General features: G+C 41.9%; 1 protein-coding gene across 3 annotated transcripts in view; it reads right to left on the bottom strand.

Annotated features, from left to right (window-relative positions):
- ASTN2 (astrotactin 2) overlaps positions 1-27,284 on the bottom strand; it is a 521,452-nt gene that overhangs the window by 20,159 nt on the left and 474,009 nt on the right. For all 3 annotated transcript variants that reach the window (XM_089685523.1, XM_089685524.1, XM_089685525.1), the window contains 3 exons: positions 19,741-19,889; positions 15,126-15,267; positions 673-773 (listed from right to left, as the gene is read on the bottom strand). In XM_089685523.1, coding sequence (XP_089541649.1) covers positions 673-773; positions 15,126-15,267; positions 19,741-19,889 — 392 coding nt within the window. The remainder of the gene's footprint in view (positions 1-672; positions 774-15,125; positions 15,268-19,740; positions 19,890-27,284) is intronic.

Here is a 27,284-nt window from a genome sequence, read left to right as displayed (position 1 = left end):
CTGGAAGAATGGTCCAACCTTCCCATAGACACCCTCCTAAACCTTGTGGACGGCCTTCCCAGAAGAGTTGAAGCTGTTATAGCTGCAAAGGGCGGGGCCAACTCAATATTGAACCCTACGGACTAAGACTGGGAGGCCATTAAATGTCATGTATGTGGAAAGGGCGGGGCCAACTCAATATTGAACCCTACGGACTAAGACTGGGAGGCCATTAAAGGTCATGTATGTGGAAAGGGTGGGGCCAACTCAATATTGAACCCTACGGGCTAAGACTGGGAGGCCATTAAAGGTCATGTATGTGGAAAGGGCGGGGCCAACTCAATATTGAACCCTATGGACTAAGACTGGGAGGCCATTAAAGGTCATGTGCGTGGAAAGGGCGGCCGACCAATACTTGGGGCAATATAGAGTATATGCATACAGCCATTAAAATAGGAGAAGATGATTGTCAACTGTGGGGCTTATTCACACAACACTGAGGATGTACAAAGTCCAGATCTCTTGGCGATAAATGTAGTAATCATCCTTTTAAAGTTGAATAAAATATGATTGGATCTTTTTATACTGGAGCTTCGAATTTCATTCCTTGTGGAACTGAACCACCATAGTGAATAAGTCGGCAAACATGCAACTCTCTTGTGGACGGTTTGACAGGTAAAAAAAACCCCTTACCTTCAGCTTTACTATCATCCACTAAGGAGCAAGCTGTGCGTAAAGTCACCAAACTTTGTGCCGAGTGTCTTCCATGAGTATCCACAGCAATCAAACTGAACCTGTGGGGTGAAAAGAACACAAGTAAGCCCCAAGTCTGAAGCTTAATTTGTATTTATTTTGCCTTCCTTGGTCGCCTTCCTTGGTCCCCTCCCCCCCCCCCCCCCCACACACACACACCTCATCAACATGCCAATTCAGTTTTTGATTTTCATTACCTACCTTGTATTAGACCCAGTGATGTCATCACTGGGTCTCTGTGCTTCTCTATGCAATGCGGTCAGGTCATAGGTGTTGCTTATATGTTGCACTTTCTGGTTCACTCCCCCCTCCCTCCCTATGTTTAAATAAAACCTTATTTTAAACATGGTGATGTCATCACTGGGTCTCTGTGCTTCTCTATGCAATGCAGGCAGATAACAGCTGGTGGGAGGAGCCAGCAGGGTGCTGCACAAAGCTTCACGAAACCACCACAGCACCCTGCCTCAATACCCCTCTCAAAAGGCCTCAGTCCTGATGCAAACAGTGGGCTGGCCCTTGGCAGGAGTTATGAAAATGTCAAAATGCCTTGATGGGTGTCAGTCTGGGGAAGTGGGTGTTCCTAGCCAGGCATGGGGCTAGCCCTGGGTAATTCTGAACTTCCATGATTGAAAGAATTGAATGAATGAAAGGGGCTTGGCCAGGGACAGTTAGGCTGGGGAGGAAAGAGCTAGATCAGTGGTCTCCAAACTGTGGCCCTGGGGCTGGATGTGGTCCTTTGATTGCTTTTATCTGGCCTTTGAAGCATTATTCCTTCCACTGACAACAAAAACGGGGCACTATTCCTCCCACTGACACCAACTCCCCCCCCAGACATTGTTTACTCCTACTGGGCACAGTCCGGCCCCCCTACGATGTGAAGGACAGTAAATTGGCCCCTTGTTTTGAAAGTTTGGAGATCCCTGAGCTAGATGATGCTGGACGTCCTCCATCTAGGAAATGTGGCGGAGCTCTATCTGACTTGCTGCAGCTTCTAATGCACATTGTGAGAGGCTCACAGTGTGCAGTGAAATCAGAGTGAGTGAATCCTGTACCAGAGAGGAGCCTGTACCAATGCAAGATTGAAGGGGAGGCAGGAGATCATATTTAACCACATGCCGCCCAGCCACTGTAGAAATATGGCGGCAGGGCGGCACGGCTGGGCACAACCACGTTTTAAAACGTGTGTTTTTAAAACAGGTAGCGGGCGTGCACGAGGCGCGCCGCTGCCCTACCTGTCCCACCGATCTTACCGGATGTCAGTCGCCGGGTCACAGCCGGTCGTTACCGGCTATGTCCCGGCGATCGGCGGCAATCGCTGACAGAGAGTACAGCTGCAGTAGCTGTGCTTTCTGTCAGTTCCCTGACAGCTCCAGGACACGCTGATCGGGACAGAAGAGTTTCTCTCTCCTGATCAGCGATGTTCCCTGCAGTACACCCCCCGCCCCCTAGTAAAACACTCCCCTCACACAGTTAACCCTTTCTCTGAATAATAAAGTTAACCCCTTCCTCCCCAGTGCCATTAGTACAGTGTCAGTGTTTTTTTTTTGCACTGATCACTGTATTGGTGTCACTGGGGATGTCAGTGACCCCAAGTCGGTACCCCCCAATGTCAGAATGTCCGCCGCAGTCCCGCCATAAGTCGCTGATCGCCGCCCTAAGTCCCTGATCACCGCCATAAGTCGCTGATCGCCGCCATTATTAGTATAAAAAAAACCTATAAATCCCAGTATCTTTCCCGCCATTTGTAAACACTATAACTTTCACGTAAACCAATTAATTTACACGTATTTGGGTTTTTTTTAGCAAAGACATGTCCCAGAATGCATTTTGGCAGAAATTTATGACTAAATTTGATTTTTACATTTTTTTTTACTGGACATGTTTTATAGCAAAAAGTCCAAAATATTGTTTTTTTTCCTAAAAATTGTCAGCCTTTTTTTTTATAGTGCAAAAAATAAAAACTGCACAGGTGATCAAATACCACCGAAATTGAAAGCTCAATTTGTGGGGAAAAAAAGATGTAAATTTCATTTATGTACCGTATTGCATGACCGCGCAATTGTCCGTTAAACTAGCGCAGCGCTGTATAGCAGAAAAATGGTGTAAATTGCAGTATCTATACCATAGTTTGTAGACGCTATAACTTCACACAAAGCAATCAATATACACTTATTGGGATTTTTTTGACCAAAAACATGCAGCAGAATACATTTTGGCCTAAATTTATAACCAACTTTGAGTTTACTATATATTTTTTATAGCTGAAAGTAAAAAATATTGTTTTTCTTCAAAATTTTTGGGCTTTTTTTGTTTATAGCGTGAAAAATAAAAAGCGCACAGGTGATCAAATACCACCAAAAGAAAGCTCTATTTGTGTGAAAAAAAGGACGTAAATTTCGTCTGGGTGCAGCATTGCATGACCGCGCAATTATCAGTTGAATTAGTGCAGCGCCGAGTAGCAAAAAGAGGCGTGGTCATTAAGGGGGGTAAATCCTCTGGAGGTCAAGTGGTTAAAGGGTATCTAAACCAAAAAAGTAATATATAGCAGCTTACCAGTCATTTGATGTGGTGGCTGCGTTAGTTTTCTTTTTTTAAGGCTAACACCATTTTCAGGAGGTTGGCCTCACTGGCCACAAATATGAGGAAAAACAAGATCTCATTTAGGGGTCTATTTATAAAACAGTGGAGGCTGAACAAATTGTCCTCATAATTTCTGTAATAGATTAATTCCTGTGATCGTCAGCTCCATCTAGTGGCCCAAATGCGGTATAGTATTCTGAAAGACCCCCAATGAGAAAATATACTGCATTTCAGCCACTAGATGGAGCAGATGATCATGGAACTTAACCTATCAGAGGAATTACCTGATAAATTTGCACAGCCTGCATGAATGTGTGTGACCTTCACCCATTGAATGCTTTCTAAATAGACCCCTAGGAGTGGGCACAATAGGCTGCTTTTGTATACTGATCCTGGATCCTGGATCGGTTATGGAGCCTTAAACTAAGAACCGAGGGTGCTAATTACCAAAAAAAATTTCATTTTTGTGAGATTGTAAAGGTCCAGTTGTCCATTTTTATGATAAGAAATAAAGTTTGGAATGAATCTGCACATTCATGGAATGATGCAATGGGTTTGGAACCCCACCAAACCCAAAGCGATATTAGAACAACCCCTGGGGGAGGCACTTAACAACACAGACTCTCTCATTGGCTTGTTACCTGAGTTAGGTTTTTCTTGACTCAAGCTGCCGGTGGGGCGCTATTATTTCTCTTGACCCATGTGATGAATGGTGGCCGTTTGGAGACCTACTTCCACCTGCTGAGAACATACAACACCACTTTTTTTTTTCGGCACCTAATGGCAGAGGCGTCCCTAGGGTTGGTGTCACCTGGTGCGGTAACAAGTGGTGCCACCCCTCCAGAGAGGAAGGAGCGGTGTTGGTGTAGGGGTAAAATGAGTATCCCGTGAAGATATATATCACCTGAAGCAACTGCGCATGTTCCGGTTTCAGGCCGAAGAAGCCGATCTCCGACTTTAACAGAGAACCGGCGATCGGCCTGAAACCAGCACATGCGCAGTTGCTTCAGGGGATACTCATTTTACCGCTACACCGGGGCAGGGGCAGCTGTCACTGTGCCGACATCCTGCTTCTGCACCCCCTGTGATGGTGTCACCCGGTGCGGCCCTCACCCCCCTAGGGATGCCACTGCCTAATGGGGTAGGATTTTTTACCTAAACTGAGGCAATTTTTGTTACCACGTCATAGTTACATAGTTAGTCTGGCTGGAAAAATACAAAAGTCCATCCAGTACAACCATTAAAAAAAAAGTTTTGAACCTATACCCACAGTTGATCCAGAGGTATTCAAAAAAACTCAGCAAAGCATGATCCAATTTGCTCCTGCAGGGAAAAAAAATTCCTTCCTGATCCCCCGAGAGGCAACTGGATATTCCCTGGATCAACTTTCCCTATAAATGTTAGTATCCAGTTATATTCCAAGAAAGAATCCAAGACTTTCCTACAGCAATCCACTGAGCTGGCCATAACCAACTTTTGAGGGAGTCTATTCCACATTTTCACAGCTCTCACTGTGAAGAAACCTTCCTGTGTTTGGCGATTAAATTTCTTTTCCTCCAGATGTAAAGAGTGCCCCCTTGTCCTCTGTGATGACCTCAGGGTGAATAACTCTACACCGAGTTCACTATATGAACGTCATTTCACTGCACATGCACTGGCACTTTTTTATTGTCGTGTATGCCACATATGTGTGTGTCCGGACCCAAACCTGAACCAGCAACCTTTGCTTTTTCTGGCAGCTTCCATTCTTTCTAAGCCACCTGAGATGCTGGATCTGCCTGATTTCTTAGACAACCTTGCCTTGTGTCTCATTTCTCTTGAACTCTGAACTCTTTTGCTCCTCCCATGAACTTCCTATTTTAGCCACGCCTTTGCACTTCCCATTTGCCAGCTTATCGTGCTCCGTCCAGCCAACATCTCGCTCTTGTCTCTCCGGCTAAGGGGTGTAGTTGGGAGTTTTGGGGGTTTATTTTTGACCACTGTACTCTGTAATTTTTTTAATTGAAATTTTCTGCTGTTTACAAATGGATTTATATCTCCTCTTGACCGACGATTACTCCTCATTTTTTGCTGGAGGCCCTCTTTCCATCCAGATACGATTGACATGTCCTACATATCCTGTACAGGCCATTTGGGAGGTTGTCAGTGTCATCAATTGGTAATTGTTGTTAAGCCTTTTTTACTTTTATTGTTGTGTCTAATTCTTTGTATGGCGATATATTGATTATATGTTTTTGGCTCTATTTTTGTTTTATTGTAGGAATTTGTGTTTTGTTTTCCTGGAAGAAGCAGGCATTGTCCCGTGAAACGCGTTGGAACTATCAACTAAATACCTACTCATGGTTCTAGGCTGAAGCTATGTATCAATATCTCTATTGTTACCCATGATGCGACACCATTATTCCAAAGCACCAATTCATGGTTCTAGGCCAGGGGTCTGCAATCTTTAAGACATAAAGAGCCACTTGGACCCGTTTCCGAGAGGGAAAAAAAGACTGGGAGCCGCAAAACCATTGCAACATTTAAAACAAATCCGACACTGCATATATTGCAAAAAACGCTCTGGTCATGAAGGGGGTTTAAGGGCCCAGTAAGCAAAGGGTTAATCAGGGCCACAGTGTATCGTCATAATCACAATCATAGCCTTAGGTCAGTGGTGGGCAACCTTTTTTTTCGACTGAGCCAAATCTCGCCAAAACCACGATTGAAATTTATTTTGAGAGAAACATTTTTAAAACTGAAAATACATCCCCCATATAGTAATTCATCCCCCATATAGTAATTCATCCCCCATAGTAATTCATCCCCCATATAGTAATTCATCCCCCATAGTAATTCATCCCCCATATAGTAATTCATCCCCCATAGTAATTCATCCCCCCTATAGTAATTCATCCCCCATATAGTAATTCATCCCCCCTATAGTAATTCATCCCCCATATAGTAATTCATCCCCCATATAGTAATTCATCCCCCGTAGTAATTCATCCCCCCTATAGTAATTCATCCCCCCTATAGTAATTCATCCCCCCTATAGTAATTCATCCCCCATATTGTGTGAATTCACTTACCTTTGCTCCGCGCGTTCCTCTCGCTGGGTTCCCGCGCCGTTCTGGTCTTCAGGGCGGACTGTGAGAGGAGAGGAGTTCGTCACGCTGCCCCGCCTACATCCGGGCTGCCCCGCCTACATCCCGACAGCCAATGTTTGCCAGCGGGCGCCCGGCACACAGAAGATCTGCATTAAAAGAGCCGCAGCTTGCCGACCCTATTGCCTGTCACCTGGTGGGCAGTGTGCTCCGGAGCCGCAGGAAAGGTGAAAAAGAGCCGCATGCGGCTCCGGAGCCGCGGGTTGCCGACACCCGTTCTAGGCTGAAGCTATGTATCAATATCTCTATTGTTACCCATGATGCGACACCATTATTCCAAAGCACCAATTCATGGTTCTAGGCTGAAGCTATGTATCAATATCTCTATTGTTACTTATGATGCGACACCATTATTCCAGGTGTCGTAAATATCAACAAAGCACCAATTCATGGTTCTAGGCTGAAGCTATGTATCAATATCTCTATTGTTACCCATGATGCAACACCATTATTCCAGGTGTCGTAAATATCAACAAAGCACCAATTCATGGTTCTAGGCTGAAGCTATGTACCATTATGTCTATTGTTACTTATGATGCGACACCATTGATCTAGGTGTCAGCAACTACTTGTGATCAAGCCTTTATGTTTCTAGGCTGTAGCTATCAGTGACTTGTAACTGATGCTCGTGACGCCTTTCCTGTGTCTTGGACATCAATGGCATCTTCTGTGGCTGGGCTACTGATTGTAGTTTTGTCTTTTTGAATAATTTTATTTTATTATCTTCTATGTACGTGTTTGACGGTCATGTTCCACCTGTCGGTGGTTTTTTATACCCAATAAAAGGTGTTCAATTTTGTATTATTTACCTTTATATTTTTTATAGAACCCGTGTTGATTTATATGGTTTGGTACCTTTAAAAGCCCACTAGCTGTCCTTGGTCTCATTTATTACCTCTCCAGCTGCCATCTGTATCTTCGCTGCACCTGTTACCAAGTTTCGGCTTGTTCCTTGTTCAAATATTTTATTATTTATGATTACAACATTTACAGGAATAGAATCCAGTGTAAGGTAAGATGAAAGCCAAACATAGGCTAAATACAACAAAAAAGGGAAAATAGGAAAACTGAGGAATGCCTCAAAACTGTGTAACAAGACAAGCTGGTGGCATGAGTGTCCTGGATTGAGCATGGTAGGGTAGAGAAAATCAGCTGCTGTGGGGTATAGAGGTACCAATCTCCGATGGGGCGAGAAAGTTGTAACATTGCACTCCCACAAGAGAAGTACCCAGAAACTGCATGAGAAAATCTAGGTAAGAAAAAGGGAGGAAAAAGGTGCAGGAGTCAAAGAAAAAGGGGGAGGGGGTGGGAGGGATTGTGAAATAGAGGGGGGGAGAGATGTGTCCCCTAGGAGGAGCCAGGACCAACAACAGTGGAGGTGGCTCAGTTCTTCTAGATCAGCAATGGGCAAACTACGGCCCGGCGGACCTTTTAATCCGGCCCGTGGAGCGTGATACAAAAAAAAAACAGCCAGGGCAGCGCGCTCAAATGCAATGATTGGCCAGTCTCGCTGCCACTCACATCCTGATAGCCAGTGATTGGCTGTCAGGATGTGTGTAGGGGGGGCAGTGTGACGAACGTGAGGGGAGCTAGGCTCCTCTCACAGTCCACTCTGAAGACCGGAACGGCGCGGGAACACGGCGAGAAGAACGCGCGGAGCAAAGGTAAGTAAATTGACACAGGGGGGACTTGGCTTACTACTTGCTACTTACTTACTACTACTATATGAGGGATGAATTAATATGGGGGATGAATTACTATAGGGGGGATGAATTACTATGGGGGATGAATTACTATAGGGGGGATGAATTACTATATGAGGGATGAATTAATATGGGGGATGAATTACTATAGGGGGGATGAATTACTATGGGGGATGAATTACTATATGGGGGATGAATTACTATAGGGGGGATGAATTACTATGGGGGATGAATTACTATATGGGGGATGAATTACTATAGGGGGGATGAATTACTATAGGGGGGATGAATTACTATATGGGGGATGAATTACTATAGGGGGGATGAATTACTATAGGGGGGATGAATTACTATATGGGGGATGAATTACTATATGGGGGATGAATTACTATATGGGGGATGAATTACTATGGGGGATGAATTACTATGCTTACTATGGGGGAATATTACTATACTTACTATGGATGGCATGGTAGTGGCTGGGCCGGCCAGCAGCTAGTCCGGCCCCCGGGTCCAATATATGAACCCATTGCAGCCCTCAAGTCAAAAAGTTTGCCCACCCCTGTTCTAGATGGTGGCTGAGCTGAGGCTTGTTCCTTGACTATGATTCTGCTTGATCTCAACATGCAACCATTGTTACCAATATTTTGCTTGCTCTTCAACTCCTCTTCCACTTGATCCCAACCTGCAAACACGTGTTACCGACCTTTGGCTTGTTCCTCAACTACTCTTCCCCTTGATCCCAACCTGCGATCACGTTACCGACCTTTGGTTTGTTCCTCAACTACTCCTCCACTTGATCCCAACCTGCAACCATGTTACCACCCTTTGGCTTGTTCCTGAACTACCCTTCCACTTGATCCCAACTTGCAATCACGTTACCGACCTTTGGCTTGTTCCTCAACAACCCTTCCACTTGATCCCAACCTGAAATCACGTTACCGACGTTTGGCTTGTTCCTCAACAACCCTTCCACTTGATCCCAACCTGCAATCATGTTACTGACCTTTGGCTTGTGCCTCAACTACTCTTCCACTTGATCTCAACCTGCAATCATGTTACTGACCTTTGGCTTGTTCCTCAACTACTCGTTAACTTGATCCCAATCTGCAACAACATTTTACTGACCTTTGGCTTGTTCCTCAACTACTCTTTCACTTGATCCCTACCTGCAATCACATTACCGACCTTTGGCTTGTTCCTCAACTACTCTTCCACTTGATCCTAACCTGCAATCACATTACCGACCGTTGGCTTGATCCTCAACTACTCTTTCACTTGATCCCAACCTGCAATCACATGTTACTGACCTTTTGGCTTGTTCCTCAACTACTCTTCCACTTGATCCCAACCTGCAATCACGTTACCGACCCTTGGCTTGATCCTCAACTACTCTTCCACTTGATCCCAACCTGCAATCATGTTACTGACCTTTGGCTTGTGCCTCAACTACTCTTCCACTTGATCTCAACCTGCAATCATGTTACTGACCTTTGGCTTGTTCCTCAACTACTCGTTAACTTGATCCCAATCTGCAACAACATTTTACTGACCTTTGGCTTGTTCCTCAACTACTCTTTCACTTGATCCCTACCTGCAATCACATTACCGACCTTTGGCTTGTTCCTCAACTACTCTTCCACTTGATCCTAACCTGCAATCACATTACCGACCGTTGGCTTGATCCTCAACTACTCTTTCACTTGATCCCAACCTGCAATCACATGTTACTGACCTTTTGGCTTGTTCCTCAACTACTCTTCCACTTGATCCCAACCTGCAATCACGTTACCGACCCTTGGCTTGATCCTCAACTACTCTTCCACTTGATCCCAACCTGCAACCACGTGTTACTGACCTTTGGCTTGTTCCTCAACTACTCTTCCACTTGATCCCAACCTGTGATCACGTTACCGACATTTGGCTTGTTCCTCAACTACTCCTCCACTTGATCCCAACCTGCAATCACGTTACCGACCTTTGGCTTGTTCCTCAACTACTCTTCCACTTGATCCCAACCTGTGATCACGTTACCGACATTTGGCTTGTTCCTCAACTACTCCTCCACTTGATCCCAACCTGCAATCACGTTACCGACCTTTGGCTTGTTCCTCAACTACCCTTCCACTTGATCCCAACCTGCAATCACGTTACCGACCTTTCGCTTGTTCCTCAACTACTCTTCCACTTGATCCCAACCTGCAATCACGTTACCGACCGTTGGCTTGATCCTCAACTACTCGTTAACTTGATCCCAATCTGCAACAACATTTTACTGACCTTTGGCTTGTTCCTCAACTACTCTTTCACTTGATCCCTACCTGCAATCACATTACTGACCTTTGGCTTGTTCCTCAACTACTCTTCCACTTGATCCTAACCTGCAATCACATTACCGACCGTTGGCTTGATCCTCAACTACTCTTTCACTTGATCCCAACCTGCGATCACGTTACCGACCTTTGGCTTGTTCCTCAACTACTCTTCCCCTTGATCCCAACCTGCGATCACGTTACCGACCTTTGGTTTGTTCCTCAACTACTCCTCCACTTGATCCCAACCTGCAACCACGTTACCACCCTTTGGCTTGTTCCTGAACTACCCTTCCACTTGATCCCAACTTGCAATCATGTTACCGACCTTTGGCTTGTTCCTCAACAACCCTTCCACTTGATCCCAACCTGCAATCATGTTACTGACCTTTGGCTTGTTCCTCAACAACCCTTCCACTTGATCCCAACCTGAAATCACGTTACTGACGTTTGGCTTGTTCCTCAACAACCCTTCCACTTGATCCCAACCTGCAATCATGTTACTGACCTTTGGCTTGTGCCTCAACTACTCTTCTACTTGATCTCAACCTGCAATCATGTTACTGACCTTTGGCTTGTTCCTCAACTACTCGTTAACTTGATCCCAATCTGCAACAACATTTTACTGACCTTTGGCTTGTTCCTCAACTACTCTTTCACTTGATCCCTACCTGCAATCACATTACCGACCTTTGGCTTGTTCCTCAACTACTCTTCCACTTGATCCTAACCTGCAATCACATTACCGACCGTTGGCTTGATCCTCAACTACTCTTTCACTTGATCCCAACCTGCAATCACATGTTACTGACCTTTTGGCTTGTTCCTCAACTACTCTTCCACTTGATCCCAACCTGCAATCACGTTACCGACCCTTGGCTTGATCCTCAACTACTCTTCCACTTGATCCCAACCTGCAACCACGTGTTACTGACCTTTGGCTTGTTCCTCAACTACTCTTCCACTTGATCCCAACCTGTGATCACGTTACCGACATTTGGCTTGTTCCTCAACTACTCCTCCACTTGATCCCAACCTGCAATCACGTTACCGACCTTTGGCTTGTTCCTCAACTACCCTTCCACTTGATCCCAACCTGCAATCACGTTACCGACCTTTCGCTTGTTCCTCAACTACTCTTCCACTTGATCCCAACCTGCAATCACGTTACCGTCCGTTGGCTTGATCCTCAACTACTCCTCCACTTGATTCCAACCTGCAATCACGTTACCAACCTTTGGCTTGTTTATTGACTACATTTCTGCTTGATCCCAACCTGCTATATTTGCTACTGGACCCTGGCTTGCTCACCTCTTGGTGAGGCAATCCTGAGGATCATGGCCTGGTACTAACACGCAAAAAAAAAAACATCTCCACCATTAGGAGCTCTGGTGAACACTGGTTAGTGCTTAGACCCCACCCTTCGGGTGAGCCCACGCCATCCACCAGGGTGACCTGCTTGTATACCTATCCCGCTGGTTGGTAGGTGCCTCTCTACTGGTCTGCAAGCCTAACCCCTTTACTATGCGTTTTTTTGCTTCATGGATTGTAGGGTGTGGGTCTTTAAACCTACCCTAAAGTCTAGGGGAAGGTGTTGGTGGCCCTTAGGTTCCTTCTTGCCCTGCCTTATGGGATGTGGGGGGGGGGGGATTCCCTTTTTAGGTAGTAGGGGAGTAAATTATTAAAGTAAAATAAAAACTCTCAATCTGCTTGTGATAGCAAAGAAACCTTGCTATAAATCAGTGGGATAAAGAAAAAATTAGGAAAAATTATTTGAATTTTTTTAAGTGAAATCAGTTCGGAAGGCCTTTCCCTAATTTTAGGCAGTTCCAAAGGATTTTACTACTCAGAATAAAAGTAAAATATTTTGAAAACCATTCTGCTTAGAGATAGCAGACAAAAGACACAAGTCTGAGCTAGGAATGAGCCTAGTAAACTTTATTTAGCCGCAAAATAACCAGTTTTACCATCTGAAAAATTTCAACCAACTGGACACTTTTGATTTATTAATATTTACCTGCTTAGGAAAAAAATTATTGAAAAAAAGTTTTTTCTACTATATTTGCAGTTTGTATTTTTTTTATGGGGGTGTCTTCAGGGTAGTTTCATTTGTATTATTTCGTGGTCTTCATATTTGTGTTTTTTCTGTCCATTTTTTTTTCGTATTTGATTGTTAATTATACACTGCTGTGTTCAGTTTATTATATTACATTTTTTACTTTTTTTAGGTGAAATAAAATAATTAGGCTAAATATTGGCCATTTTTTGGTACAAGAACATTCCAGGACAGTTGAAAGAAGCATTTGTAATCTTCAAGATCCAATCAAGGCCATATGTGTAAACCTATGAATACCACTAAAACCACCTTAAAGGGTAAAAAGTGTAATTCCCCTGAAGAATGCCAAAACCACCTTAAAGGGTAAAAAGGGTAATTCCCCTGAAGAATGCCAAAACCACCTTAAAGGGTAAAAAGTGTAATTCCCCTGAAAACCATCAAGACCACCTTAAAGGGCAAAAATGGTAATTCCCCTGAATACCACCAAAACCACCTTAAAGGGTAATTCCCTGAAGACTACCAAAACCACCTTAAAGGGCAAAAATGGTAATTCCCCTGAAGACCACCAAAACCACCTTAAAGGGTAATTCCCCTGAAGACCGCCAAAACAAGCTTAAAGGGTAATTCTTCTGAAGAACACCAAAACCACCTTAAAAGGTAAAAAGGGTAATTCCCCTGAAGACCACCAAAACCAACTTAAAGGGTAAAAAGGGTAATTCCTCTGAAGACCACCAAAACTACCTTAAATGGTAAAAAGGGTCATTCCTCTGAAGACCACCAAAACCACCTTAAAGGGTAAAAAGGGTAATTCAGAATCAGTATCCAAAGGGATGCAGACCCTGCCGCTTTTCTCATCAAAATACTGAGAGTGCACCAGCTGATTAGAATGAATCAGACCCTCCCATTATGAACACAAAACTCCCATTGTGAAACAAACAGCTTTCTCGTCAGAGCAGAAGCAGGTAGGAATCTGCCAAAATGTTTGTTACAATCCCTGCAAATGGTTAGCACTTCCGCCTGGCAGTACTCGGGTCGCTGGTTTGAATCCCAACCACAGCACCACCTGCCTGGAGTTTGCATGTTCTCCCTGTGCCTGCGTGGGTTTCCTCCGGGTACTCCGCTTTCCTCCCACACTCCAAAGACATGCTGGTAGGTGAATTTGCTCCTGTCTAAATCGGCCCTAGTATGTGTATGAATGTGAGTTAGGGACCTTAGATTGTACACTCCTCAGGGGCGGGGACTGATGTGAATGTACAATATATATGTAAAGCGCTGAGTAAATTGACGGCGCTATAGAAGCACCTGAAATAAATAAATAAAATTTTAAAAAATTCAAATTTCAGTAGACAGTTCTATTCATTCTATTCTATTGTTTTTTTTCTATTTTATTCTATTCTATTCTCTGTAAAGAGCTGCGTAAATTGCCGGCGCTAGTACCTATAATAAATAAATGAAATAAATGTACATAGATCACCCGGGATGTGGGTGGAGGGCAGGGGCGGACTGACCATTTGGGGGCCCAATGATCCCCTATTGCCCGGGGGCCCCATGAGTTGTCAGTCCTCCCCTGGTGGAGGGGGAATCAAGGAGGATCGTTTTTTTTTTTCTCTACAAATACCCTTTAAAATTAGCCTTTTTATTGACTGCAATGCATTTCGCTATAATAGTAACACTCAAAAAAAAAAAAAATCTGTTTTCAACTAAATTTTCAGGAAATGGAAACTCTCCCTTTCGCTCATCCCTACTACCCATATGGAACAGAAATATATTTTCAATATATTTAGAAAAAAAAATTATACATGCGACATATGTTTACAATATATTGTCCTTCACGAATATATTTTAACATGTATTCCAAAAATGTAAATTAAAATATATTTTCCATCCCTAGCCCCCATATGGAAGAGAAATATATTTCCAATATATTTAGAAAAAAAAAAAATGATTCATGAGACATATATTTACAATACATTGTCCTGCAAGAATATATTTTAAGAAATGTAAATTAAAATATATTTTCCAAAGGCATATATTTAAAAATATATTTTTTAAAATATATTTTCCAGATATTTTTGAACATCTAAAAAAATGCATTTAAACACTGATTTTTAAATATACTTTTAAATGCATTCCAAACACTTTGAAATATATTGCAGCATGTGTTCTGAATATATTTTTAATAATATATTCACAAATATATTGAATCATATTTTTAATAATATATTCACAAATATATTGAAATATATTTTTAATAATATATTCACAAATATATTGAAATATATTTTTAATAATATATTCACAAATATATTGAATCATATTTTTAATAATATATTCACAAATATATTGAAATATATTTTTGAAATACATTGAATACGGCCAAAATTGTAGTATTTGAAATATATGTCAATATATTTGGGAAGAATATATTAAGAATGTATTTTTAAAATATATTTAAAATAGATTTTTGCTCCATGTGGGTAAGGACGTACAAAGCAGAGCATCGGTTACAATGAGAGGCCGATATTATTTTATTATTAATTCCCCCCCCCACCCCACCCCCACCCCGCTTTGTGTGTTAGATCTCATCTCATCTTACTTGTAAAGACTGTCTGCCTCCAAGCACTTGAAGATGACAGAGTAGAGGTTTTTTTCTGTCGATCCGCCATGGCTTCTGCCGGCTGAAATGCAAGCAGTGCCCAATCCAGACAACAGATCGTCGGTAAGGCTCAGAGACTCCCCTAGGAAACCGAAGAGAAACACATGGAAGCATGCAATCATTTCAATTAACAAATACATTTTATTGTTAAAGTGTAAAAAAAAAAAAAAATGTAAGATTTTGAATATCTTGGAAATTTGCATTTATTCTGAAATGCTGTTATGTACGAAAAAACTCTGCAACTCTCATCTTCTACTCTTTTAAAGTGGAACGATGATTTGGTCCCAAGGTTCTGACCCCCAGTAGGTACGCCACATGGAAGAAAAATATATTTGAAATATATTTTAAAAAATATTCTTCCCAAATGTATTGCCATATATTTGAAATGCTAAAATTTTGGCCATATTATATATATATATACAGTTGTAAGAAAAAGTATGTGAACCCCTTGGGATTCTGTGGAGTTTTGCATGAATTGGGCATAAAATGTGCTCTGAACGTCATCTAAGTCACAACAATAGAAGAACACAGTCTGCTGAACATAATACTACACAAACATTAGATGTTGCCATGGTTTAATTGCACATAACATGTAAACATTCACAGTGCAGGGAGGAAAAAGTATGTGAGGCCCTAGCTTAATGACTTCTCCCAGAGCTAATTGGAGCCAGAAGTGAGCCAACCTTGACTCCAATCAGTGTGATGATATTGGATGTGTTGCTGACAGCTGTCCTGCCCTTAAAAAACACACACCTGTTTTGGGTTTACTGGTTTCAAGAAGCACTGTCTGATGTGAACCAGGCCTCGCAGAAAAGAGCTCTCAGAAGACCTACGATCAAGAATTGTTGACTTGCATGAAGCTGGAAAGGGTTACAAAAGTATCTCCAAAAGCCTTGATGTTCATGTGTCCACGGTAAGACAGACTGTCTACAAATGGAGAAAGTTTAGCACTGTTGCTACTCTCCCTAGGCGTGGTCGTCCTGTAAAAATGACTGCAAGAGCAACATCTAATGTTTGTGTAGTATTATGTTCAGCAGACTGTGTTCTTCTATTGTTGTGACTTAGATGACGTTCAGAGCACATTTTATGCCCAATTCATGCAAAACTCCATGTAATCCCAAGGGGTTCACATACTTTTTCTTGCAACTGTGTATATATATATATATATATATATATATATATATATATATATATATACATACACACACATATATATATATATACACTGCATGTTGAAATGCATTTTTATTACAAGATATATGAAAAATATTTTTAATAATACATTTCCAATACACTGTATGTCTTTAAAAATACAAATCTTTAAATATATTCTTCAGTTTTTTTAACATATAAAAAAGTAATTTTAACATATGTTTTTACCTATAGTTTTAAATGCATTCCAAAAATGTAGCACAGAATTAATGGACAGGAATAGCTCTGTACAGAGGCCTCCTGTTCAAACACAAACTGAAGTATAGCATACACGCCAGGGCCCCGGTCGCAAGTGAGACCTTTGTAACCCTGGTAGTTCTGATCCAGGAAGTTTTTTTTTAATTTTATTTTTTTTAATTATTTTTTACCATGTTAGTTATTTATTTATTTTTACAATTTTATTTATTATTATTTTTTACTACTTTTTTTTTTTTTAGGAGCCTGTTGGAGGCCGTGGTGAGATATCAGTGGTCTAAAGAGACCCCTGACATGTTTGAAACAGAAAGGAGATTGAGGACACAGCCCTCAGTCTCCTACTCTGCAGCTTCAGCAGCACAGAATGAATGGAGAGGAATAGCTCTGTACAGAGGCCTCCCATTCATATACAAACTGAAGTAAGGCATACACGCCAGGGCCCCGGTCGCAAGTGAGACCTTTGTAACCCTGGTAGTTCCGATCCAGGTAGTTTTGGTTTTTTTTTTTAATTATTTTTTACCATGTTAGTTATTTATTTATTTATTTTTACAATTTTATTTATTATTTTATACTACTTTTTTTTTTTAGAAGCCTGTTGGAGGGCTTTGGTGAGATATCAGGGGTCTACAAAGACCCCTGACATGTCACCTTTGAAAAAGAAAGGAGATTGAGGACACAGCCCTCAGTCTCTTACTCTGCAGCTTCAGCAGCACAGAATGAATGGACAGGAATAGCTCTGTACAGAGGCCTCCTGTTCAAACACAAACTGAAGTATAGCATACACGCCAGGGCCCCGGTCGCAAGTGAGACCTTTGTAACCCTGGTAGTTCTGATCCAGGAAGTTTTTTTTTAATTTTATTTTTTTTAATTATTTTTTACCATGTTAGTTATTTATTTATTTTTACAATTTTATTTTTTATTTTTTACTACTTTTTTTTTTTTAGGAGCCTGTTGGAGGCCGTGGTGAGATATCAGTGGTCTAAAGAGACCCCTGACATGTTTGAAACAGAAAGGAGATTGAGGACACAGCCCTCAGTCTCCTACTCTGCAGCTTCAGCAGCACAGAATGAATGGAGAGGAATAGCTCTGTACAGAGGCCTCCCATTCATACACAAACTGAAGTATAGTATACACGCCAGGGCCCCGGTCACAATTGAGACCTTTGTAACCCTGGTAGTTCCGATCCAGGTAGTTTTTTTTTAAAATTATTTTTTACCATGTTATTTATTTATTTATTTATTTTTTACAATTTTATTTATTATTTTATACTACTTTTTTTTTTTTTAGAAGCCAGTTGGAGGGCTTTGGTGAGATATCAGGGGTCTAAAAAGACCCCTGACATGTCACCTTTGAAACAGAAAGGAGATTGAGGACACAGCCCTCAGTCTCCTAATCTGCAGCTTCAGCAGCACAGAATGAATGGACAGGAATAGCTCTGTACAGAGGCCTCCTGTTCAAACACAAACTGAAGTATAGCATACACGCCAGGGTAGTTCCGATCCAGGTAGTTTTTTTTTTTATTTAATTTTTTTTAATTATTTTTTACCATGTTAGTTATTTATTTATTTTTACAATTTTATTTTTTATTATTTTTTACTACTTTTTTTTTAGGAGCCTGTTGGAGGGCTTTGGTGAGATATCAGGGGTCTAAAAAGACCCCTGACATGTCACCTTTGAAACAGAAAAGAGATTGAGGACACAGCCCTCAGTCTCCTACTCTGCAGCTTCAGCAGCACAGAATGAATAGAGAGGAATAGCTCTGTACAGAGGCCTCCCATTCATACACAAACTGAAGTATAGCATACACGCCAGGGCCCCGGTCGCAAGTGAGACCTTTGTAACCCTGGTAGTTCCGATCCAGGTAGTTTTTTTTTTTTTTTTAATTATTTTTTACCATGTTAGTTATTTATTTATTTATTTTTACAATTTTATTTATTATTTTATACTACTTTTTTTTTTTTAGAAGCCTGTTGGAGGGCTTTGGTGAGATATCAGGGGTCTAACAAAGACCCCTGACATGTCACCTTTGAAAAAGAAAGGAGATTGAGGACACAGCCCTCAGTCTCTTACTCTGCAGCTTCAGCAGCACAGATTGAATGGACAGGAATAGCTCTGTACAGAGGCCTCCCGTTCAAACACAAACTGAAGTATAGTATACACGCCAGGGCTCAGTCGCAAGTGAGACCTTTGCAACCCTGGTAGTTCCGATCCTGGTAGTTTTTATTTTCATTTTATTTTTTATTATTTTTTAAAAAAAAAGTTTTGTAGGAGCCCAATGGAGGGCTGTGGTGAGATATCTAGGGGTCTAAAAAGACTGTCCATTCAGACAAGGAAGGGGTCGGGAAATGACATATTTACTGGCCCCTTAGCCACTCTCAATCCTGACAGATATGGGGGGAGGAGGGGGGCCTGGGAGAAAGGACAGGGGCCCGGAGGCAGCAGAAAGAAGATGGATAGGAGGGGCAGCGGGGGCGGAAAACAGAGGAACCGATCTATCCATATCTCTTCTGCCTTCGCTGAATGCCTGCAGAAAGCAGAGGAGGAGAAGCGGTGGCAGGAGGGAAACAGATCAGTCCCTCTATATGCTGCCCCCTGTGCCCCCTCATCCAGGCGGCCTCGGCCTACCGGGAAAATGTCTGGTGTGCTCTAAAATGGCCGGTGTGCCCTATGGCCAGGCCTGACAGTCTGTACTCACTGTCCTTGGATAGTTGTATGCCTCCTTCCAATATCAGCCAGACATTTCTCCTGGGAACTCTTTAGATGAGATCCACAAAACGAAATCCCTCTAGCAAAGTTCAGTAGAATGACCCCCCCTCCCCCAACTAGCAGACCTGGGACCTCGATGAGCAAATGAAGAAGCACAACTAGCCTGTCCAGAGGGGCAGCAGCCCTTCAGTCTGGGATCTTTTCCTGGACAAGAACCCCAGGCCTCAAACTATTTATGCTTCCTCCCAGCCACCTACTGGGCACTCTCCCTCCCAGGGATTGGCTGGAACCACATAAATATTGAGACTGTAGATTTGACTCTTCCAGCCCAGAGCCATCAAGAAGGCAGGGCTCTATCTTGGGTACCAGTGACCCTTGTCCTGGTACTCTTTGTCAGCCACCGGTAAATGTATATCATTGACACCACCACTGGTCATCTTACCCGTGTAGAGCTCCGTGTCCGTGTATTCATCTACCTTCTTATGGTGTAGGATATAATCCGAAACTTTGGTTCCTATAGCTGCTTGAACATCCAACCATTCAAGAGCCACCACGTTGCTTGAAGGCTCCATACTGGGAGAAAGACGAAACCTACACAGCCATGAGGAAAAGAAGAAGAAGACTTAATACAAGGGCTGTACTAAACGTAATGCAAAAGCGGGCCTAACTTTTTTTATTAACTTACGTAGGTAGTCCAAATTTTACATGTTGGTAGAGTAACTCTTACTCTACAGTTCAGAGCTTCTCATGGAACCCCATGGTTCCTTAAGTGGTTGCTAAGGGTTTCTTAAGCAATGAGAAATTTCTGGCCCTCGGATAAGTTCCCACTGACACCATTGATCTTTTTAGCTATCTGTAAGGGAGTAATTCTTCCCAATGACCACAGGTGTGAGGAGCATTCTTCCCAATGACCAGTTGTAGTTACAATACATTAATTTTTAGCAGGGGTTCCCTTGGACCGGAAAGTTAAAGTGGTTGTACAGGCAGAAGGTCTTTTACCTTCAGGTAAAAAAACGTTCTGTGTGCTGCTCCCCCCACAGCCCCTCTAATACTTACCCGAGCCCCCCCTTGATCCAGCGATGTGTACGAGAGCCTCGGTTGTCCCGGAACAGAATCCATTGGCTCCCACTGCTGTCAATCACAACCAGTGAGCCAACGAGGAGAGAACGGGGGCAGTGTCGAGCCACAGCTCTATGTGTCTTATGGATGCATAGAGCTGGGCTTGAGAGTGAGTGTGCACCAGTGCCCCCATAGCAAGTGGCTTAGGGGCACTGGTAAAGGGAGAGGTGCCAGGAGCACCGGGGGGACCTGAGAAAAGGAGGATCAGGGACTGATCTGTGCAATACCACTGCACAGAGCAGGTAAGTATAACATGTTTGTTGTTTTTGATAACAAATTTGAACCTTTAATATCACTTTAATTCAAGGGTTCCTTTGTGTTGAAACTGGTAACTCTTTTTCTTTTTTCACTGCAGGTAAATCATAAATTCCAAGCAGAAGAAACACTGAGTTCTTGATGAAGGAGGGGTGCAGGTTGTCCGAGATCCACAGAAGGCTACAGAATGTCTACAGAGATGGCACCATTGACAAGAGTCACCAATGACAAGATTCACATGTCCACCATCCACGGAAGGCTACAGGATGTTTACGGCAATTATACTTTGGAGAAGAGCAATATCTTGTCGTTGGTGACTCTTCTCAATAGTATCATCTCCATAAACTTTCTGTAGCCTTCTGTGGATAGCGGACATTCTGCACCCCTCCTTCATCGAGAACTCAATGACCACACGTTGCTTCTGCTTGGAATCCATTATTTACCTACAATGAAAAAGAAGAACTACTATAGAGAAGGAACTCGGTTGTTCAAATTTCACATATTGATAGAGTAACTCTTCCTCTGTAGTAACTGCTCTTCTTTTTCTTTGCAGGTAAATAATAGATTTCAAGCAGAAGCAACGTGTTGTCATTGAGTTCTTGATGAAGGAGGGGTGCAGGCTGTTCAACATCCATAGAAAGCTACAGAATGTCTTCAGAGATGACACTATTGACAAGATATGACTCTTCTCACTATTGACAAGATATGGCTCTTCTCATCTCCGTAAACGTTCTGTAGCCTTCTGTGGATGGCGGACATTCTGCATCCCTCCTTCATCAAGAACTCAGTGACAACACGTTGCTTCTGCTTGGAAGACATTATTTACCTGCAATGAAAAGGAGAAGAAGAAGAGGAGTTACTATAGAGAAGGAGCTAGGTTGTTCAAATTTCACATTTTGGTAGAGTAACTCTTCCTCTGTAGTAACTGCGCTTTCTTTTTCTTTGCAGGTAAATAATGGATCTCAAGCAGAAGCAACGTGCCATCATTGAGTTCTTGATGAAGGAGGGGGTGCGGGCTGTCCAACATCCACAGAAGGCTACAGAATGTCTACAGAGATGACACCATTGACAAGAGTTAACAATTACAATCTCTGTAGACATTCTGTAGCCTTCTGTGGATGGTGGACATCCTGCACCCCTCCTTCGTCAAGAACTCAATGACAACACGTTGCTTCTGCTTGGAATCCATTATTCACCTGCAATGAAAAAGAAGAAGAAGATTACTATAGAGGAAAAGTTACTCCTTCTGTGGATTTTGGACATCCTGCACCCCTCCTTCATCAAGAACTCAATGATGGCACGTTGCTTCTGCTTGGAATCCATTATTTACCTGCAATGAAAAAGAAGAGGAGTTACTATGGAGGAAGAATTACTTTACCAATATGTGACATTTGAACAACCTAGCTCCTTCTTGCTCCTCTTCTTCTTTTTTCTTGCAGGCAAATAATGGCTTCTAAGCAGAAGCAACGTGTGGTCATTGAGTTCTTGATAAAGGAGGGATGCAGGATGTCCGCCATCCACAGAAGGCTACAGAATGTCTACAGAGATGATACTATCGAGAGCAATATCTTGCTATTGTTGACTTTGGTCAATGATGTCATCTCTGTAGACATTCTGTAGCCTTCTGTGGATGTTGGACATCCTGCATCCCTTCTTCGTCAAGAACTCAATGACGGCACGTTGCTTCTGCTTAGAAGCCATTATTTGCCTGCAAGAAAAAAGAAGAAGAGGAGCGAGAAGGAGCTAGGTTGTTCAAATTTCACATATTGGTAAAGTAACTCTTCCTCCATAGTAACTCCTCTTCTTTTTCATTGCAGGTAAATAATGGATTCCAAGCAGAAGCAACGTGCCATCATTGAGTTCTTGATGAAGGAAGGGTGCAGGATGTCCAAAATCCAACAGAATGTTTGCAGAGATGACACCATTGACAAGAGTTAACAAAGACAAGATATTGCTCTCGATAGTATCATCTTCATAAACATTCTTTAGCCTTTCTATACAGCCATTGTATTTTTTTTTTATTGCATCTGTTCCTCTACAGATTCACACTATATTATTGGGGGGCAAAGTTGAACGCCAACTACAGTTTTTGTCGCTTGGATTAAGCAGAAGGATCAGCCGGAAATCGGAAATTCACCATTTAAATGAAGTGGAAGATATTACAATGTAAAGGGCACGGTGTAGAAGAAGGAAGGCACGGAATACAGATGCAATAGGTAAATGTCAAGGCGCTTAATGAGAATCTTCTGTTCGGAAGCCAAGTACGACTTATTTTTTTTAATTAAAAATGATAATAACTTGCTAACCAAACTCCAAGTCATCGCCCGCAGATATATTGTCTATAAAACCTGATCTGATGTGTTTCAAGCCATTTACTCTGATGAGGCCTAGAGTACAGCAAAACCAATACAAAATATTATTTATTTAAAAGACGACAATTACCTATCAGGATAAGGATCATAGAAAACCAGGCATGACCGGTCTGATGCAAGCATTTTAAATATTCAGTCCGGACCCTTTTGCGACCCGAGTTCAACGATGCCTAAATGCCATGGACAGATTTAGCGGCATCAGCATACATCGGTTAACTCGGCAATAACTCTGTGACTAATTTGCACACCTAAAAAAAAGGATGCTATGTATTTTTTGAACCCCTTGATGCCGACGTAACACAAATACGCGGCCTCACAGAACTGGGCTTTTTTCTGTGGGGGCCGCATATTTGCCCGATTCCGGGTCACGTGATCACTGTGATAGCCTCTGATTGGCTATCACAGTGATCAGTCACTGTACAGTCCGGCCCCCTTGTTGTTTTTTTTTTCTCTCTATGAATGGAGGAGAGAGATACATTGTATCTCTCTAACTTCTGCCATAGAGGGGGGAAAAATATGTTTGTTAAAATAAAAATAAAAAAATCAAATAAATAAATATAAAAAAATAAATGTTAAAATGCCTAGATCAAGGTTTGATCTAGTTCAGTGCCAGGGTAAGTGTTTGGGTCAAAGTCAGGGTCAAAGGTGAAGGTCAAAAGGCCAGGGTCAAAGGTCAGGATTTAAAAAAAATTTGGTGTCAGTTAGTGTGTTTTAGTTAAAAAAAATAAAAGAGAAAAACAAAATGTGCACTATTGTTTCTGGGCTGTACTCTGGGTACAAACAACAAATAACATACACATGTATAGTATCTTTGCTATCGTCAAGAGCTGGAGAATTTATTTTGGGTTGTTCTTTGGTGGTAGGTTATGGTAGAAATAAGAAACACACAGCTAAATAAAAAAATATATTTTTTTTTTATTATTTTGGGCCAGTTTTCCTTTAATAATAAAAAAAATCAGGAGATATCCATTACCATTTACCACCAAATGAAAGCCCAATTTGTCCTGAAAAAAAAAACGGGGTATAATTCACCTGGATGTACAAAGTAGTTGTGATGATATGTACGTTTTTTTCTAACACATGTCAAAATTGTGCTAAGGCATTGAGATTTGTTTTACCCTTAGGCGTGAAGGGGTTAAAAAAAAATTAGGATTTTATTTGATACCCTGCTTAAATTAAAAAAAAAAAAACTGTGCTATTTTTTTTTATTATAGACTGACAAATGCATAAAAACGTGTATAATATATATATGCTATGTATTTTTTTTTAAAAATTAGGATTTTATTTAACACACTGCTTAAATTTAAAAAAAAAAAAACTGTTCTTTTTTTTTTATTTTTTAATTATAGACTTACAAATGCATAAAAACATGTGTATAATATATATATGCTATGTATTTTTTTTTAAAAATTAGGTTTTATTTGATACACTGCTTAAATTTAAAAATTTTTAAAAAATTTTAATTATAGACTTACAAATGCATAAAAACGTGTATAATATATATATATGCTATGTATTTTTTTCATTTTAAAATTAGGATTTTATTTGATACACTGCTTAAATTAAAAAAAAACTGCTCTGTTTTTATAAATTATAGACTGCCAAATGCGTAAAAACGTGTGTATAGCATATACAGTCATGGCCGAAATTGTTGGCACCCTTGATATTTCTCCAGGAAATCATGTATTTCTCACGAAACGTATTGCATTAACACATGTTTTGCTATACACATGTTTATTCCCTTTGTGTGTATTGGGACAAAACAAAAAAAGGGAGGAAAGAAAGCAAATTCGACATAATGTCACACAAACCTCCAAAAATGGGCTGGACAAAAGTATTGGCACCCTTTCACAACTGCGGATAAATAAGAATGTTACAAGCATGTGATGCTCCTGTAAACTCACCTGGGGCAAGTAACAGGTGTGGGCAATATAGAAATCACACCTGAAAGCAGATAAAAAGGAGAGACGTTCACTTAACCTTTGCATTGTGTGTCTGTCTGTGCCACACTAAGCATGGACAACAGAAAGAGGAGACGAGAACTGTCTGAGGACCTGAGAACCAAAATTGTGGCAAAATATCAACAATCTCAAGGTTACAAGTCCATCTCCAGAGAACTAGATTTGCCTTTGTCCACAGTGCGCAACATTATCAAGAAGTTTGCAACCCATGGCACTGTAGCTAATCTCCCTGGTCGTGGACGGATGAGGAAAATTGATGAAAGATTGCAACGCAGAATAGTCCGGATGGTGGATAAGCAGCCCCAAACATGTTCCAAAGACATTCAAGCTGTCCTGCAGGCTCAGGGAGCATCAGTGTCAGCGCGAACTATCCGTCGACATTTAAATGAAATGAAACGCTATGGCAGGAGACCCAGGAGGACCCCACTGCTGACACAGAGACATAAAAAAGCAAGACTACAGTTTGCCAAAATGTACTTGAGTAAGCCAAAAGCCTTCTGGGAAAACGTCTTGTGGACAGATGAGACCAAGATAGAGCTTTTCGGTAAAGCACATCATTCTACTGTTTACCGAAAACGGAATGAGGCCTACAAAGAACAAAACACAGTACCTACGGTAAAATATGGTGGAGGTTCAATGATGTTTTGGGGTTGTTTTGCTGCCTCTGGCACTGGGTGCCTTGACTGTGTGCAAGGCATCATGAAATCTGAGGATTACCAAAGGATTTTGGGTCGCACTGTAGGGCCCAGTGTCAGAAAGCTGGGTTTGCGTCCAAGATCCTGGGTCTTCCAGCAGGACAATGACCCCAAACATACGTCAAAAAGCACTCAGAAATGGATGGCAAAGAAGCGCTGGAGAGTTCTGAAGTGGCCAGCAATGAGCCCAGATCTAAATCCCATTGAACACCTGTGGAGAGATCTTAAAATTGCTGTTGGGAAAAGGTGTCCTTCCAATAAGAGAGACCTGGAGCTGTTTGCAAAGGAAGAGTGGTCCAAAATTCCGGGTGAGAGGTGTCAGAAGCTTATTGATGGTTATAGGAAGCGACTGATTTCAGTTATGTTTTCCAAAGGGTGTGCAACCAAATATTAAGTTAAGGGTGCCAATACTTTTGTCCAGCCCATTTTTGGGGTTTTGTGTGACATTATGTCATATTTGCTTTTCTGCCTCTGTTTTATATTTGTTCCAATACATACAAAGGGAATAAACATGTGTATAGCAAAACATGTGTTAATGCAATACCTTTTTTGTGTGAAATACTTGATTTTCAGGAAAAATATCAAGGGTGCCAACAATTTCGGCCATGACTGTATATATATATATATTTATTTATTATTAATATTAAAAAGATAATAAGTTAAACTGAGAGAACAGGGGTTGGACAAAATTATGGAAATGCCAGGTAAAAGAACAAAATGGTTACCAAATATGGTGTTGGACTTCCTTTGGCATCCAAGATTGCCTGAATTCTCATGGGAATTGCCAAATAGAAGTCTTGGTGGTGGATGATGGGATCTGATACCACTCTTCATGCAAAAATCGCTCCAGTTCTTGCAGAGATGCTGGAGGTGGAAAATGAACCCAAACCTTCTCCAAAATTGACCATAGTGGCTCTATGATATTGAGGGCGACTGCGGCGCCCAGAGAAAGTGAAAGACTTCGTCTGCATGATAATCAAACCACGATTTGACAACACCAGCTGTGGGAATCGCCCATTATCGTCTTGGTAAATGGTTGTCTTTGGTAAACAATGCCTGCACCATGGGGTGCACCAGGGACGGACTGACAACTCATGGGGCCCCCGGGCAATAGGGGATCATGGGGCCCCTGTGCCCTTGCTCAAACTCAAAAAAGCCTATGAAAAAGGTACCATGGGCATCTCATGGGGCCCCCTACTGACCCCGGGCCCTCGGGCAGTTTCCAAATGGTCAGTCCGCCCCTGGGGTGCACATGGTCAGAAAAAACTTGTACATAGTCGCTGGCAGTACCTTTCAAGGTGTTGATGGGGCCTACAGAATACCAAGACATGGCTGCCCAAACCATGATTGAACCGCCACCATGCTTTACCGTTGGCACAAGACAGTCCTGGTCGTACACTTGGGCCGGTGTTCGTCACACATGAATATGTCCGGTGGTTGGGAACAGTGTGAAGCTCGATTCATGGGACCATGTTACGGTCTTCTATTGATTGATAGTCCACCATTTATGGGTGTTGCACCACTCTCTTCTCTTCTGAGCATTAATATCGGTCACTAGTGGTTTGGCAAATGCCGGTCACCTGC

Source organism: Staurois parvus, unplaced genomic scaffold (genome assembly GCF_062004578.1).
Source record: "Staurois parvus isolate SC_StPar_1 unplaced genomic scaffold, SC_StPar_1.0 ptg000377l, whole genome shotgun sequence".
In the NCBI taxonomy this organism is placed as follows: Eukaryota; Metazoa; Chordata; class Amphibia; order Anura; family Ranidae; genus Staurois; species Staurois parvus.
This window is presented reverse-complemented; position numbering and strand designations above follow the sequence as displayed.